Genomic DNA, 18,131 nt, shown 5'->3' with positions numbered 1-18,131 from the left:
AGGGGGCTGGGGAAAGACCCCTGAGATGGAAACACAGAGCTGGGTTTCCGCTAATGAAATATTTACAATCCCCAGAGAGAACAAAGGCACTGCAGCCTCCTCCCCCTCTCCATTATCCCATCACATTTGTGTGTGTGTGTGTGTGTGTGTGTGTGTGTGTGTGTGTGTGTGTGTGTGTGTGTGTGTGTGTGTGTGTGTGTGTGTGTGTGTGTGTCTTACTGTGTGTAACTGTATGCCGCGGTATAATCAACATGCCCTCACTTAATAATTGAAGTGGCTGTAGTTGGAAACACCAGCCAACATGGTTTAAGTGACTGCTGGTGTGTGTGTGTGTGGCGTCCGTGCGTCCTTGCTTGCATGCATGCGTGCGTGAGTAACAAGGCCCAGCTGGCTGCTGTGGATGATGATGGAGGATCACACTCCTTTCCTTTCACATTCCAATGGGACTGTGGATCTCACATCCCACACTTCACCCTCTACACTATCATGCTAAACATGCACTGGCATGTGTGCACGAACATACACACTGACATAACACTGTTCTCTGTGCAAGCACATATATACACACTCACACACACCACTCACTGAATGTCACACCACAAATAAATATGCATTATTAATCGAAAGAGTTATATGTACTACACACAACCCACAGACTTCTTTAGGTTCATGTCACTGGTACTCACTTTGAGGTCCACTATCGAATGACAGACAGCCACAGCAGCTCTAATCTTAAACCTGTGTGCGTGCGTGCGTGCTCGGGTGTCTTGCGTGATCTTTTTTATTTTTCATCTCCGGGTTAACTGGAATGCAAAAAAGGTCAATTTACCACAACAAAGCTTCCGATAACAACCACAATTTAACCTTGGGAGTTGCCATAGCAACTCGTACATTATGGTTTTGTATTTTGTTCCCCTGTTCAGCCATTCTGAAGAGATGTGGACCTAAATGGAAAGGGTAGTGCTGCTTAAAGTGGATTGGAAAATGTAAAGCTTTTTAGATTAATAGAGTTTCTGAAATGTCAGAATCTGAATCATAAGATTGTATTCTCGCACATCAAGAAAATGACAATAATATATTTTCATAAAAGATGTGACTGAAAGTGTCTGGCTTTATAATGGATGTGGAGGAGCTCAGATTTTGTTGAGTTGTAGAGAGGTAGACTTTAAACAACCTTAGCTAGATATAGCCTGTGGAGTTAAGTTTTGAATCCTAGGGGTTGGAGTAAATACTAGACTCTGGTCATGTGTGTTGTTCTGTGTTGACTATCATCCCCAGTAAGAAGAAGGGAGGTGTAAAGTGCCAATCTCAGACTAGTTATCTGCCTGGACTTTGATCCCAGAACTCCTAAGAAAACAGTGGCAAGTGTTACTGAGTGGATTATCCTTGCTCAATAAAATTCAATGAAATATGGTTAGTTTTAATGGATACTTTGGGCAATGTATTATTAAGGGAATCTGGCAGTAAAATTGTTAAAGTGCATTCTCTTCTGGCTCCTTTTAAATAGCAGCAGAAAACTCTGAAAACTGAGGATAACTGCTTTCAACTGAATGAGTAGGCAAACACACTGTTTAGATATACTTAACTGACGAACCGACACACACACACAAATACTGCAGACAATTCATTATTTATAGGCACTATAGGCTTGAAACATTAAAGGGATACTTTGGGATGTATCTACTTCCCCAGAGTCAGATGAACTCGTGGATATCATTTTTATCTCTGCGTCAAGTGTGAAGGAAGTTAGAGGTAGTTTTGCAAACAAATGCTAACTAGCATTAGCACTATGACTGGAAGTCTACAGGAACAGCTAGAATGCTAGAAGTTCCCATAGACTTAACGCTAGTCAGCAATTGTGCTAAAGCTAGTTAGCAAATTCCTTTAAAACTGCACACAGAGACATAAAAATGGTATTCACGAGTTCATCTGACTCGGGGCTAAAGGGCATCATTGCCAAAATCCCGAAGTATCCCTTTAATGTTTCAAGCCTATAGTGGTTATAAATGATGGATTGTCTACAGTAGTTCTGTGTGTGTTAGTGCGTGTTTGTCGGTTCGTCAGTTAAGTATATCTATTTATATCTAATTCATTTGAAAGCCGTTAAAGTTTTCTGCTGACATTGAAAAGGAGCCAAAAGAGGATGCACTTTAACTATTTAACAAGGGAATCAAGAGGATAGCTTAAAATGTTAATATATATACCCCCAGTTACCGCTTTAAGTATTCAAGAAAGGAGAGATCATGTTTAACTCAGAATAGAGAAGGGAAAGAGGGGAGATGGTAAAATGGGGGGGTAAGCTTTCTGGGCACGGGGTAATATAGAAGGACAGGGCATGAAAAATGGGAGCAAGCCTGGTGAATCATATCTCATAGGGCTCCAGTGCACAAGACAACAACAATAACTTAGTCTGACAGCCAACTTCACCATGTACGGTGGTATAAACAGTTTGCTATCTTCTCCTGTGTTGCACATTGAGTTATATCTGCTTCCAGTGATACCCTTGCTGATAAGCTTGTGGTATCCAATATGTTACCAAGTATTACACTTCCTACCAAGTCCATGTACTGTTTATGAATACCTCATGGGCTCAGTACAACTGTTTGACCCTATCAAACTCAAAATGTATTCACGGATTGTTTCTGTTTTGACTGCATGGACTGTCAGTCCTTGCATCCGCAGCTCTGTCAATTAAATTGAGTGGTTGTATGTTTAGCTTGTTCTGTTCCAAACCAAGTAGTGGGGCTGCTTTTGGGCTGAAACAGACTCCAAATTGTGGCTGTAATACATTATATCTCAATATTTATTTTGTTTGGTTGCTGGTTAATCACAACGTTGATGGTTTGTTTTTGTGAAACACTCATCCTTTCTCATTTGTTTGTTCTTTGTCTCTTTCTCTCTGCACCTGCTCATTAAAAGGGTCTGCTCTCCTCTTTTACTCTGCTCTCCTTTCCTGGAAAGTAATCATGCCACTCGTTGTCAGCACTAGCTTGAAAGACTGGGCTGTTGAGGAGGGAGAGCGAGGGAGTAAGAAATGAAGTGAGCTTAAGACAGACTGAAAATGGAGAGTGCGTGTCAGAGAGAGAGAGCCTACATGAGAGAGGTAGACTGCTGGAGAAGATAGCAGCAGTGTATAGTAGAACACAGATGTGTTGTGATTCTGTGTGTACAGTGTGACTCCATCAAACACTAGTCATCGTCTGTAGGGAATCGTTCTGGTGCAGCTTGACGAGAACCGGCAGCATCGCCATCGGTAAGGAGCTGATGCAGGAACGATGGAGAACATTTAATGGTTTGTAATGGGCTATGATGGCTAACTGAACACTGGCCACGTATGGCAACCACTCCAACTAGGAGATGCCAGTCAATCTAGCAGTCTCAGTCTCCAGGCTGTTAGAATCTTGGGTAAAAGACCATGAATGCCTGCTTCAGTGTTTACTGGGACAGAGGGTTGAGTTGGAATAACTGGGTGATGTGACTTAGTAAAATAAGTATAACACTCCCTCCTCCTCTGTCACATACAGAAACCGATACAGACAACAAAGTTGCAATCTCTCTCTCTTTGAGTGCCAGTGGTTTACCCAAAGCAGACTGTCACCCTGTATCTCTGTTAAGGGTAATCCCACACACACACACCACTCTAGAAGTTACAGAACACACAAACATTATTTATTGCATTCCCAAGTACTAAACACAACACGCACACATACTTCTTGAGCCTGATGTAAAATATTCCTTCCTTCAGCCACATGAAGACGATGCTCACTGTGCCCCTCTCCCCTCTCTCTCACACACAAACATACACACAGTCTGACACCCCGGGGTAGGGTTCCAGGTCTGGTGTCAGCTCAGTGGAGATGTTGGCGGGGTGATAGTGGTGAGCTGAACAAAGGCTGATGAATCCTGCCCCTCGCTATGACCTGTCAACACGGCAGCAGCAGAACCATATCACACCGCCTCATCTCCTAGCCCTGCTCCCTCCCGGCCCACTACACCACCAATATACTGTTAACACTGTTACATGCAGACAGGGGTCCGCTGAATCGTGTGACATCACAACATACGGCTCACGGACCCCAGGCTCAGCAGAGTGGAAGGGCCGAAGATGCCTGTCTCTTCTCTCATCCTTTCCTCTTTTACTGCCTCCATTCCTCTGCTGGAGAGAGCGCAAAGAGAGAGAGGGAGACTACGAAGGTTGTCATGGTCATGTTTAATTCAGCAGCATCCCGACAGGCGCTGTCACTGTTGCAATTTATGTGTTGCTGTGGCGTTATGTTGCCTAGCACATCAGTATCAGTATTCGGCAGCGGCGGGAGAAGGCAACCTTGAGTGGAATGTAGAGAACGGGAGGAGTGTGAAGGGAGACGGTTCTTAATTACCCTACTATAGAGGAGTGTTAGTATGCACACCACATAGCACACCACCTCTCACTGGTCACACATCAAGAAAAGCCTCTTTCTCTTTTGCATCGGATGGTGCGAGGGGTGTTGAGGGAGATTACAGATCTGTTTTTCTTTGTTTGAATGACATTTTAGAGTTAGTTTTTTTCTCTCCATCTTTCTGGTGGTAGGTGAGAAATATCTTCCTATAGGAAAAATATATATGTAAAGGTTTGGTGGTTGCTGTGGGCTTGGTCCTGATTTAAATGACAGTGTAGTGTTGTTTCCCTCCTAGCCTCCACTGAAGGTGTTTGTCTGGGGAGGGGGGGTTGTGTTTTAACTTATAGGCATGGATGGACAGGCCACTGGATTTCCCAAAACACTGAAATTGCCTTCTGTCTTGTGCTATGATAAAATATAATGGGGGGAATATTAGTTCCAGGGGCTGGCAGGCTTTTATGACAGATGTTTTACAAGATGCATTAGCACCCATAAAAATGTATTAGTCATCCAACTAGCACTGTGGAGCTGTCGGGGCCCAGTAAAAGTGTCTGCCTGTTTCTCTTTCCGCTCCTGTCCCAGCTCAGTGTCAAATCAAACTTTATTTGTCACACGCGCCGATAAGTGTAGACCTTACCTTGAAATGCTTACTTACAAGCCCTTAACCAACAGTGCAGTTCAAGAGTTAACCAAATAAACAAAAGGTAAAAGTAGCACAGTAAAATAACAATAACGAGCCTATATACAGGGGGTACCGGTAACGAGTCAATGTACAGGGGTACAGGTTAGTCGAGGTCATTTGTACATGTAGGTAGAGGTGAAGTGACTATGCATAGATAATAAACAGTGAGTAGCAGCAGTGTACAAAACAAATGGATGGGGGGGTGCCAATGTAAATAGTCCGGTGGCCATTTGATTAATGGTTCAGCAGTCTTATGGCTTGGGGGTAGAAGCTGTTAAGAAGCCTTTTGGTCCTAGACTTGGCGATCCAGTACCGCTGTGCGGCAGCAGAGGAAACAGTCTATGACTTAGGTGACTGGAGTCTTTGACAATTTTGGGGGCTTTCCTCTGACACCTCCTATTATAGAGGTCCTGGATGGCAGTAAGCTTGGCCCCAGTGATGTACTGGGCCGTACGCACTACACTCTGTAGCGCCTTACGGTCAGATTCAGCGCAGTTGCCATACCAGGCGGTGATGCAACCGGTCAGGATGCGCTCGATGGTGCAGCTGTAGAACCTTTGAGGATCTGGGAACCCATGCCAAATCTTTTCAGTCTCCTGAGGGGAAATAGGTTTTGTCGTGCCCTCTTCACGACTGTCTTGGTGTGTTTGGACCATGATAGTTTGTTGGTGATGTGGACACCAAGGAATTTGAAACTCTTGCCCAGCTCCACATACGGCCCTGTCGATGTTAATGGAGGCCTGTTCGGCCTTCCTTTTCCTGTAGTCCACGATCAGCTCCTTTGTCTTGCTGACATTGAGTGAGAGGTTGTTGTCCTGGCACCACATTGCCAGGTCTCTGACCTCCTGTCCAGTCTACTGCTGCTACTGCAGGAACACACAACCACAGGGACCCGTCAACACAGCTCTATTCTATTGTATTCACTTCTTTCTATTGTATTCATCATTAGCACAGGATTGTATGCTCAAACATTAAACATGTGATATCCCCAGTGGTAAGTATTCTGGGCAAAGGTTCTAATTCTGTGTTTGTTTTTTTGAGAGGACATGTGGAACTGAGGGACAGGGAACGTTTATCAGGAGAAAAGGGTTGTGACAGCAGTATACAGGCAGGCATCAGGCAGAGAGGATGCTATAGTCTTCCTTTGTGTCCTTCAGACTTAGGCTATGTACGTGGGGATGACAGAACTTGGATGGGGAGCATTCACATAACAGAAGACTTAGCCGGGCTGTCTCTTCTCCGTCACACTCTCTCTCTTTCTCTCTCTTTTAATCTCTCCTTCTTTTCTTCCTCTGCTGCCATATGGTCTTCTACCATCTCTCCATCTCTGATGAAGGGAGAGAATGGGGAAAAGTCCTTTCCATGACATCGCTCAGAGACACAGCACACACAGACACAGCATTCCAAAGCATTCCCCGGACAGCTTGCTTCGGCACCTGGGCAATTTTCCTTTCTTTCCCCCATGGTGGCGGCGACAGTAGTCCACCGTTAGGGAGGGAGATGAGGGCGGGACGCAGCTGTGCCAGTCTGCCAAGTGTGTTCGTGGGAGCGTGGGCACCGTGACCAGTCACTCTTCATAATGGCCCAGCCTGGAACGACTCCCATACATCACATGGGACAGATATGCAAATAAAACCAGGGGGAGTCCACCTCTAGCAGAGCCCACTTCTAGTAGAGCAGGATTGATGGCTCCGGGAGGAGGGGGGGAAGAGTGTAGGGATAGGGAAGGGTTTCACTGTTATTTATACCCTGTTAGCTATTGATATGGTTTCTCAGCACACTTGAGGTGTTGTTCAATAGAGGGATAGATAAAAGTTTATCTGGCTCTAAATAGTTTTTCTCTTTGCTGTCCTTGACGCTCCAGCTTTTTGAAGGGAAGTTTAAGGTATATTTAGAGCAGTGGTGAAGAAAGAGGCTTTTTAAACTGAGAGGAAAATAAACCTTGTTTCAAGAAGCTGGAGAGAAATGACAAAGGTTCCTCCAAACTCTGCTCTCCTCTGAGGAAATGTCAGAGTATACCACAGAAAGATACAAATACCTATTCCAGGGGTGGAGCCCACACAAAACTCAAATTCAGGCGTGGCCAACCCTCCTCCTGGAGCACTGACTGGGTACGAAGGATTTTGTTCCAGCCCTTCTCCGAATCACCTGATTCAGTAAATCAAAGTCCATCCCTGCTCTAATTCAATAATTCTACCACCCCCTCGTCACTCCGAAGGACTTTTTCTCCATTCAACCACATTCTAGAGCTTATAATTTTAGCAATGTTCCGGAATGCAGTGTGATCGTAGTGTGACAGCTCAGCAGTTCCATAAGAATGGCTTGTCCAAGCTGATTAGAGCCTCTACTCTGTTACCCTCTGACACATGGTGGAACTCTATACTCTACAGTCACTACTGCACCCCAAATGTCACCATGTTCCTTACATAGTGCGCTACTTTTGACCAGAGCCCTGGTCAAAAGTAGTGGACTATATAGGGAATAGGCTGCCATTTGGGACACAGCCTATACTGTCATCGTCTGAGAGCTAGTTAGTAGTGCAGTACCATACCGCTTCAGGCCCTGTTCTCATATGCAGTCCCAATGAAACCGATGACCAAATGGCATTGCAGCACTATGGGGACAGTCTTTATAGTGCATTGTAAACAGAGAGGGCTTCAGCACCAAGACCTTGGTTGTTATGGGTCCCTCCTTCACTTCCTCATTTCCAGGCTGTCTAGTGTGTTCTGCAGGCTGCAGAACACACTGCCGGGGATCCCGGCACATTGTCCTGCATTATACTACAGCATTACTGGAGGCACTGATATGCTCCATTTCTCCATTTGGCCCCAAATAGAACTATGGTGGAGAATGAAACGAATATCGTCTGCCTTTCAGGCCTGATCCATCACTTCCATTAGAGATGATTGTTCTCTCCCCTATCTCTCTCTCTGTCTCTCGGCAAGGCCAGATGGCTATTGGCAAGTTCGGCATGGTGGCAGCACTTTTTACTTTACTCTACATTAATGAACGATACATTCTCAGTAACTTCTGTCATGCCAACACTTCTGATGGCATCCAGCACTTCGGATTTGGAAGGAATGTTATATACCAAAACGATCATCCAAGGCCAGTCTGAAATCTCAAATTAATGGAGATCTTATAATAACTCTATGCCTTCTCTTATCAGGTTATATACATCAATGCCTCAGTTTAACATGAACACAAACGGCCTATGCAGTCATGCACCTCCTGCAAACATTGGGTTATAGTAACAGCAAAGCTCTGGTATGTTTGGAATACGCGCAGTGGATTCATCTAAAATACAGCGATCCTAGCTTTGGGCATGGGCTCAATGAAACTTACCTTTGCTGTCAGTGTACTGTACCCACCAGGGTTTGTGAAACAGTGCAAAGTACGATTTACTTAATATTGGTGTCTGATAAATCCAAAATATTGCAGAGTAATAGTAATAGTCTATGGAATCAGTGATCATTTTATTACATTTTGCACAAGGAGGGTTTTTCAAGATATTGTTGGGTGTCACAAAACTATTTGAATCAAATGAACTAAAAATATACCATGTTGAAATATTTAGGGCGCAAGAGCGTAAAATTGTCTGGGCATCTGTGCTGGATAGTGTAGGGGTAGACAGTGCCTGGGAAGCCTTTAAATGTAGATTCCTTAAGGTGGTGAATATGATGGTTCCCATTAGATGGGTCAGAGTAAAGCTGAGATCTATTCCTTGGTTTAATCATGAGATTCTAGAATCTATTAAAGCAAGGAAAAAGGAACTCTCAAGAGCAGCCTGATTTTGTCCTATATAAACGTAACAGAAATCTAGCACAGAGCAGGATGGATGAAGCTAAGAGGGGTTAATTTGCTGATAAAATCATTGAGAACAAAAATGACCCTAAAAAGTTTTAGAAATAATTTAAGGAACTAGGCTGTAGTACTACCAAAAACAAACTAAACAGTATTGGACTGAACATCAGGGGGGAGATGGTATATGAAAAAGCAGAGGATGCCAATGAATTCAACTCTTTATTTACATCTGTTGCCAGCAAGCTGATCACCAATTCTGGTTTGTATGGAAACACCCAAGTCAAGAAGTATTATGCAGAGTTAGGGGTTCAGCTAAAATGTTTTTATTTTGCAAAGGTAGCAACAACCAAAGTAGCCTGTATGCTAGCAGAGCTTAAATGCTCCAAAGCCACAGGCCTGGATAATATTCCTGCAAGGTTTCTTAGAGATTCTGCTGAGCAAATTTCCCCTTGTATTACGCATATCATTAATCTCTCTTGAACAAGGCATCTTTCCTAGGGACATGTAACACACTAAAGTTATACCTCTGTATAGGAAGGGGATCAAGTCTCACCCTGGGAACTATAGGCCTGTATCTATCCTCAGTATACCATCAAAGATCCTGGAGAGAGTTGAACATGAGATATTTATAAATGTTTAAAAAAAGCTAAGTCTAATGTATGATTTTCAGTCATGGTTTAAAAAAAACCTATTACACTGATTCAATTTGACTTTACTTGACTGACTACATCAGGAAAGATTTTGATGAGGGAAAACTCTGGATTGGTACTGCTTGACCTACAGAAGGCCTTTGATACAGTTAACTACTGTCTAATTTCCAAACTGAAGGCACTGGGGTTAATCAGTATCCCTCTAGGCTGGGTAAAGTCCTAGTTGTCTTATAGGGAGCAAGTGGATAGAGGTTAATGGTTCACCGTCTCAGGCAAAAACCTCTACTGTTTTTACTGTATATAAACGATATGAAATATGCTTGTTCTTTCCATCTTTTCCTTTTATGCGGATGGCTCTACACTTCTGGTGTCTCAAAAAAGTAAAACTTTGTTGGAGAGGATAGTTTGCACAGAGCTTACTAACATTAGCTTATTATCTCCAAGCCAATTGCTATCTCTGCACTTAGGTAAAACTGAGGCCATTACTTTTGGATCCAGACCTAAATTGTGTAGGTCCTCTGAAGTCAGAGTGGAGTTAGGGGGTGAGGTGCTGACTACAAAAACCTCTGTTAGTTACTTGGAATGCATCCTTGATTGAAGTTTGGGAGGTGGGAGCATGGCCACTAAAGTGCTCGGAAAGGTTCATGCCTGGACTACGTTTGTGGCTAGAATGTCCAAGCTGCTTGATAAGGACTCCATGAGAGTGCTAGCCACTACCCTCATTCAATGCCGTTTTGACTACGCTAGTACTTCCTGGTTTGGGAGCTTATCTAAGCTTCTGAAGGGGAAGCTCCAGATAGTTCAGAATAAGCTGATCAGGGTAGTATTGAAGATGAGTCCACATACTTACATAGGCAGGAGCTGCTTTCAGGAACTCAACTGGCTGCCTGTTGAAGCTAGGGTGTCCCAGATTTAGACTGGGTTTGGTTTACAGGAGAATGTATGGTTCTGCGCCCAGATATCTAACTGATTACTTTCCCCATGTTAGGGATGCACACAATCACAGCACCAGATCAGGTGTTGCTGATGTGTGCTTATACAGGTTCAAGAGTAATGCTGGGAAAGGTACTTTCTTGTATACTGGAACCTCAGAGTAGAATGTGTTGCTCTGCCCATAAAAACGATGTCCTCTCTGGGCAGCTTTAAAAATACAGTTAACAGTTTGATGTGCTCTGTTTGAATGTACCTTACGATCCAACTGCAATGATGAAATGTTTTCTTCTTTGTTTTTATGTTTTATTATCTCGCTGTCAAACTGTGCGCAGCCGTGTTGGATCTTGCCTAGTCATCTTGTCTCAAGAGGACCACAATGAAAATAAGTCCCAGACTTTGTGTGTTATCCTCCGTGATTTTACTCATGTGCATGTATGGCTTTTCAAGTTTCAGGTGTGCCGTTTTTTTTAAATGGTCGAATGAATAAACTAAACCTCTCTCTCCCTCCGGCTCCTCTTTCTATACCTTGCCCTCCACTTTTGTTTTTTTTCTTCTCTCTCCTCTCTTCTCTAGGATGCTATTTAAGAAATGAATGAAGGTGGACTAATAGGACTTTAACGACTCTGAAGGAGATATAGGAGGCAGGCGCCGGCTGATCCAGGATGTGCTGAATGCTCTCTAATTGTTTATCAATCTATTTACATCTCTGTGAAAATTGGCTTTATGGGGGAATTATCAGCCACGTGATGCCGCGCTACACTAACAGCCCTCCCCGGAGCACAGAGCCGCCAAATTAAATTTCACACTACTAATTAATGAGAGATTTTATTTCTGCGGCCTACGCAGGCGGCGGAGACAGTGTTGCTCAATGCAACTCCCCTCAATTAGGCTAATTCCTCAATTTTCCCTGTGGCAACAAGTGATTGTAAAAGCACTAAATGAGCCTGTGTCAGATTGACTCTTTACAATAGTTAATGCTCTTATCAGAATGGCTCTTTGTTAATTCCTGTAAACGAGTAAGGCAGGTGCGTACGTTGTCGGACACGCACAGGAAATTGGCTCTGGGTGGATAAGTGTTCATACCGGCTGCAAAACTGCTGCTAACTCGCATCTCCTCAATGATTATTCTATTGGATAAACATCAACGCTTGTTTTAATTCCACATCACTGACCTTGTGTGTTCCAGAGTTGTGGTTCAGAGCCGGTAGCACACAGAGGTATTTTCAGGCTAATGTATGCTACACTTCACATGGTGGGGGGATTGCATGGATTTCTTCTGGTGAGTGGGTGGTAGTATCCAGTGAATTTCATAATGTACATTTTTACATAATGGCATGTATGAAGATGAGCTGGAATCAGGGTGGCTGGAGGCTGTGGATCAGTAAGCTAATGAGATGGATTCATCTCCAACTGCACTGAGCAGCATTTTGCTCACATCAATCACATGCAATGTAAACTAAAGGTCATATCCTATGCTCCTCTGCCTGTAGCATCACACTTCTCCCATTGGTGTACACTATTGCTGTACCCTTGACAGTACTGTATAAATATATGTATGGATACGGATGAGAGGGAATAGAGTGTCTATCTGGCTGTGGGCTGAGATTACAGAATGGTTAGTACATAGAATGGTAGGTGTGTGCGTCACATGACAGGCTTCTCCATAGACTCAGGACATGATTGGTGGCTAGATAGCTTTTGCGTTCACTTTCTCTACTGCAACTTAGGGTTGAGGTAGCTCTATCAAAGGAATTGTTTTCAAGAATGTTCTGGGAATTATGTCAGGCATCACTGAATGGTTTGCGATGATATCTCTTTTCTCATGGAAAAATATCCCTCTACTCTTGTTATTTTTCCCTCTGCGGCTTTGTTTCACAGCTTTATTAGCCCGTCTGTTCACTCTTTGTCTCTATTTTAGTGTGAATGCTTGTGTGTGGGCTGGTGTGAAGTGAAGAGGAGTGAGATGATGTGTGGGTGGATGGGCGTGAAGGCGTTCACTCCCTCTCAGGGGTAGCTTGCATCACCAAGCCGCTCCAGTTTATAATACACTCCAATATCAATAACAGCTTTTTATAGAAATAATATCTACCCTTATCCAGCATACTGAATCGCTATTGACAGCTCTTATCTAGAGGCGCTGTGGTGAAAGCATACATTTACAAAATCCTCTCTCACCCTTTCAACCTATGAAACGCTATGCGCTGACAAACACACAATCTCCCATTTACATAATAGTAGTTCCTCCTGCTTCCTCTGAATCACTCTGACAGAGAATCCATTTCCTCCTCGAGCTTCATGTGAAGCACTGATACAGTATATCTTTGTCTTCCTCTCTGCCTTTCCATCTCTCTCTTTCCCTTATTCCCTACCCTCCCTCCAACGCCTCCTTCCACTCTGCATTTCCCCTCATCACACTCCATCCCCAGCTCAGATTCTCTGTGGCAGGATGATTGCAGTACAAAGTGCTGGGGGATGGCACAGGGTCTCCCAGGGACAGGTGGATGAGCAGGGGCCATTTCTAAATTACACATTTCACACATAGCAGATGTCAGATGGAAGAGGACAGATCTATTGACATTAACCATGAGACGGAGAGAGTGGGATGGAGAGAGGGAGATGGGGATAGAGAGACCGAGCGAGCGAGGCAGACATGGAGATGGAGAGAGGATGGAGAGGGAAAGAGGAAGAGCGCTAAATAAAGAGAATGAGAGACAGAGAGAGGAGGAAAGGGATGTAGTGCCTCGCAGGACAATGGCCAATTAGGCCCAGTGGAGTGTTCACTCTGCTATGTCAAATTACCCATCATAGTCCTGGTTCCATCTTCCACAACGGACTGCCATCTGGACTGACTCTCTCTCTTTTGTTCTCTTGCTCACTCTCTCTTTCTTCTCTCATTCTTTTGCTAATAACCCTCAACTCAATCTTCATCACTCATACTCCCTCTCATCCTCTCTTCATCCCTTTCTCCCTCCTATATCACTCCCCCATCTACTTCTCGATTGGTCCATGTCTCAGAGCTGTGTGCGATGTTAAATCATCCTGGAGAAGATTCAAGTTTTACTTCATTAAGTAGTGGCAGAGTGCAGTGCTTACTGGAGAGCCAGGGTAAGAGACTGTCCTGGAGGCCCTATCGATAACCATTAAGGATCCTCTCTCATTACAGCCCCCTTCCCTCACAGGCCCCCAGGGGTCTGAGAAATGGGCCTCTCTCCCTAGCTAATGTGATTGAGTAGTAGGTCCAGGCGGCATCACCGCTGTTTGGAAATGCAAATGGGGGATATTTATTTACCACTTGGATGACTGGCATGAGTGTCTCTGCTCTGGTGAAGTGCTCACTCCGACAACCTCTATGCTTAACCAGGAAATACCTACGTTACTTCCCTGTCCCCTCCTCATCAGCCTCTCCTCTGTCTCTCCACTACTCCCGCTTTCCCCCAGTCACCTTCAAGCACTAAAGTACTTCTAAATCAGTAGGGACCTCGCCCCCTACCCCTGCCCCCCCCCCCCCCACACACATTGAGCCTATCCAGAGTACCGCAGTCTGATTATGCACAGAGCAGTAATGCTAGATTGACGCGGCAAGGCTGGAGCCTGATGGGCGCATTTCCGGATGATGACTTAGAAGCCCTGCAATTTCTCTGCCAAGAGCAGGGAATCAAACTTAATCAGGCCACAGCTCCCCTCCTTCCCTCTCTCCTTTCCTCTCTGTCTGTCTCTATAGGCCTCAGCAACCCAGCCCCCCCAAAAAAAATTAAGAACAAAGTCAGCAACACCGTGCTTGATCCTACCCCCTGTTCCTCGCGGGGAGAACAAAGTTTTCCAAAATGAGCAATTGGTTCATTTTAAGAGGGAGGGTGAGACATTTCCAATTTACACAGTCAGTGGATGTTAGTAAGATTCAGAGACTTTTTGAAAACTTTTCCCCCAGAGCACGCTCTTTTTCTCACATACACATTTGTCTCTCGCACACATACACATGTGATCCCATCCATTGAGACCCCATCTATGCATCCATCACCCAGGGGTCTCAGAACTCTCCCGACCCCAGACAGTGAGCCCCGCGTTGGGCTTTTCAGCTCAACGTGCCCCCTATCCGCGGGCCACGATCACAGGCAAAGGGACGAAAAACGTATCAATGCTAATCAATAATGCATGGACTGCATTAGTCCTCAGTAAGACGGTACTTAAGATGGAGGGAGTGGGTGGTGGTGGTGGTGAAGGGAAAGGGAGAAAGAGAGCGACCAAGAGGTGTTGGAGGAGAGGTGTTGGAGGAGAGGTGTTGGAGGAGAGGTGTGTACAAGCTTGTGCACGTTTACAGAAAGAGAGAGAGGTAAAAGCAGAGAGCAGGAATCTAACCTTGTAGGGAATATTTCTCCCCTCATCCTGACATTTTGTTCCTTATTAACGCTATCCCTGTTCTCTCTCTTGACGTACTGCCCTGTCTCCTGCGGGTGAAATAAATAAGTTATTACGTCCAAGGGCTGAGCCAGGACTATTGCAATAGAAATAGTTAATTTCCCACCGTAGGGGAGCCATGTGAATATATGTATAATTACATTTTCATATCAAACAGCAGGGAGACTTTTTGGTTGACTGGAGATGAAAGATGAAATTGCCTTACACAAATAAGACTTTCTGAGTTACTCCCAAAACACGGCTTCTCCTCCTCATGTCAGGCATGGGGGAACAGTGTCACTGTGTGTGTGTGTTCGCCAACCTCTCTCTTCTCTCTATGACTTGCTCTCACTCTGAGAAAAGGCGTTTAGAGTATAACAGCCATCAGAGGTGCGAAGGTGTATACTTTCACACTGACTTTGTTGAGGAAAAATATAAAGACAACAACTTGGCCTAAAAGACATAACATAGTAAACAGTTACATAAGACAGAAGGTTACATCAAAAAAAACGAAAGGAAGGTGGGCGTATAACGTGAAGATCTAGCAACCCAAAGGTTGAATGACATTATGGACAACTTTAGCATTTTTACTAATTAGCTACTAAGCAACTACTTAGCATGTTAGCTAACCCTAGCCTAGCTAATGTTAGCCATCTAGCTAATGTTAGCCACAACAAATTGCAAATGTATTATTTATCACATATTGTACGATTTGAAATTCGTTAGATATAGTACGAAATGAGTGATGAACATCCACAAATTAGGATGAAGAGAAGTGGTGGGTGGGATTGTGTACTTGCAGGTGTGTGTGTTCTGCTCTTTGAGGTGCCATGATAGCTGCCTGCCTGCTTCCTATTCATGGATGTGCTGCTCTGTTGCCTGAGGCCGCACCACAGTCTGAGGGGAGCAAGAGAGGGAGGAGGATAGGGGGAAAGGCCAAATATCTGGGTTGTTAAAGGAGGAGAGAACAAAGTAGTAGCCTCTGAGGAGGTCCTAGAGGTAGGAGAGGGCTGTTGGCTTGTTAAAGGAGGAGAGAACAAAGTTGTAGCCTCTGAGGAGGTCCTAGAGGCAGGATAGGGCTGTTGGGTTGTTAAAGGAGGAGAGAACAGAGTTGTAGCCTCTGAGGAGGTCCTAGAGGCAGGAGAGGGATGTTGGGTTGTTAAAGGAGGAGAGAACAGAGTTGTAGCCTCTGAGGAGGTCCTAGAGGCAGGAGAGGGATGTTTGAATTCAGACAAAGTGAGATCCAGCAGAGATGTGGTCTTTGGGAGGAGATCAGGGGGTGAGTAGAGTGAGATGGGAGAATGGTTAGAAGTACAGAGAAAGTTTAGTTAGCAGAGTGGGGAGTTGGAGTAGGAAGTGGGCAGAAGGAAGAGAGGGAAGGATATAGAAGGAAAGAGAGGAGAATGAGTGTGCAGACATGAGGAGGAAGAAATTAGGAGGAGACTGTCTGTTTCTTGGCTTCTCTCTCTCTCTCTCTCTCGGAGGAGGAAAGAGGAGGAATGAGAGGAGTAGGATGAGAGGAGGAGAGAGAAGTATTTTTTTCCTGTCCCTTCCCGTCCCTTCTCTTCTCTCTCTGAGAGGAGGGCTGTTCTGTCAGCCTGTCACCCTCAGAAGGTTGTCCAATTAGGGGATATGATTAGTGTAGCCTGTCCCCGGTGGAATGGAATCTATCACACTGTCTCTGATTGCAATAGGCTCCACCAATTTGGCAATCACTTTACCTGCGTCACTCGACAGCTACTAAGTAGAATAAAGCATTTCTACTTAACATCTCAAAATAATACAAGCTAAGACTTTTGATTGGTGACATGTACTGTAGTGTTTGTGCATGTACCCGCAAATGTGTCTGTTTTTTGGGTCCTCACAAGGATAGTAAAACAAGGAAAATTTGGACAAGTGGGGACATTTCACTGGTCCCCACAAAGAAAAGGGCATTTTAGGCTTAGTGGTTAGGGTTACAATTAGTTAGGTTTAGGGTTTGAGTTAGGTTTAGGGTTCGGGTTCGGGGTTAAGGTTAGGTTAGGGATAGGGGTCAGGGAAAATTGGATTTTGAATGGGAGTCAATTGTTTGGTGCCCACAAGGATAGTAAAACAAATGTTTGATTGTGTGTGTGTGGCAGAGAGAGTGACAGAAAGAAAGAAAGAAAGAAAGAAAGAAAGAAAGAAAGAAAGAAAGAAAGAAAGAAAGAAAGAAAGAAAGAAAGAAAGAAAGAAAGAAAGAAAGAAAGAAAGAAAGAAAGAAAGAAAGAAAGAGGAAAAAAAAGATGTTCCTCTCACCAGATCTTCTTGTGTGTCTCGTTCCTTCAGACTCCCAGAGCCGAGACGAGACCCTCAGGACCCCAGGGACTATGGAGAGGGTGGGTCCAGATCCTCAATGGGACACGCCCCTTGACACCAGCTGCCCAATCACAGATCACTTCCCACTCCTCTCTTTCCTCCTACTTCTGTCCAGGAGACCAACAAAACAGAGATTCTCCTCTCCATGTCTGACGAAAATGGAGTGAGAATGAAGAAGGCTGTAACAAAATGGATGGCTCTTTCTTTCTGCTTTCAGAACTTTTAAAACTCTACTAAGTCTTTTTTAAATTGAGGTTCATGAGTCGATTGCAATCTATTACCATCAGGCAAAATTTTCACACTCAATCAGATCCTTGTCTGGTGAGCTGTGCTCAGTGAGGAGTGTAGGTAGAAAAGCTGAGGACCTGCTAAAACCCAGCAGATGTCAGGATTGGATCATGAAATTCTGAATGTGACACGCTGTGCTTTACATTAATTTCTTCTATGTAATGACAAGCAGCATTGACCAAAAAAAAGCCAAGCAAAATAAGTTGACAGAACACCTTAGATCAGAGGAGGAAAATAGAATGTACAGGACAAGGTGGGTGTTCCTGTTTTATACTCTGAAGGGAAATATATCACAAGTGTCTTAAATCTGCCTTGACATATAAACACAACCTAGTACTTACTAACTGCTCTCCTCTTCTCTTGTTTGTCCTCACCTTCAAATTCTCTCCCCTCCTTCCTCTTGTGTTTGTCAGATTCATCATCAGATGATGCGTTGGCACATATTGATTTCTGAGAGCTGCTGCGTACATGTTACGGGGAATCGAAGTGTATTTTGCCTGTATGTAATAGCTCTCTGTGCAGTGTCAGCGTTCTCTGTAATACCATGCCTCATTACCCGAGACAATCTGCAGTGTACAACAGACAGTGCAGTCCTGACTCCTGACGACTAACTGCACACAGTACTTTGTACTTTCCATCATGTCATTCAATAATCACACACAG

At 44.3% G+C, this 18,131-nt stretch overlaps 1 protein-coding gene across 5 annotated transcripts in view; it reads left to right on the top strand.

Moving 5' to 3' along the window:
* LOC112245413 (tripartite motif-containing protein 44) overlaps positions 1-17,808 on the top strand; it is a 70,021-nt gene extending 52,213 nt beyond the window's left edge. For all 5 annotated transcript variants that reach the window (XM_024413504.2, XM_024413503.2, XM_024413502.2 and 2 more), the window contains one exon: positions 17,151-17,808. In XM_024413504.2, the coding sequence (XP_024269272.1) occupies positions 17,151-17,333 (183 nt within the window). In that variant the 3' untranslated portion in view covers positions 17,334-17,808. The remainder of the gene's footprint in view (positions 1-17,150) is intronic.
* The last annotated feature ends 323 nt before the right edge of the window (positions 17,809-18,131 follow it).

Source organism: Oncorhynchus tshawytscha, linkage group LG06 (assembly GCF_018296145.1).
Source record: "Oncorhynchus tshawytscha isolate Ot180627B linkage group LG06, Otsh_v2.0, whole genome shotgun sequence".
Classification (NCBI taxonomy): Eukaryota; Metazoa; Chordata; class Actinopteri; order Salmoniformes; family Salmonidae; genus Oncorhynchus; species Oncorhynchus tshawytscha.
Note: the sequence above shows the minus strand (reverse complement) of the source record. Positions and strands in the feature narration are given on the sequence as shown.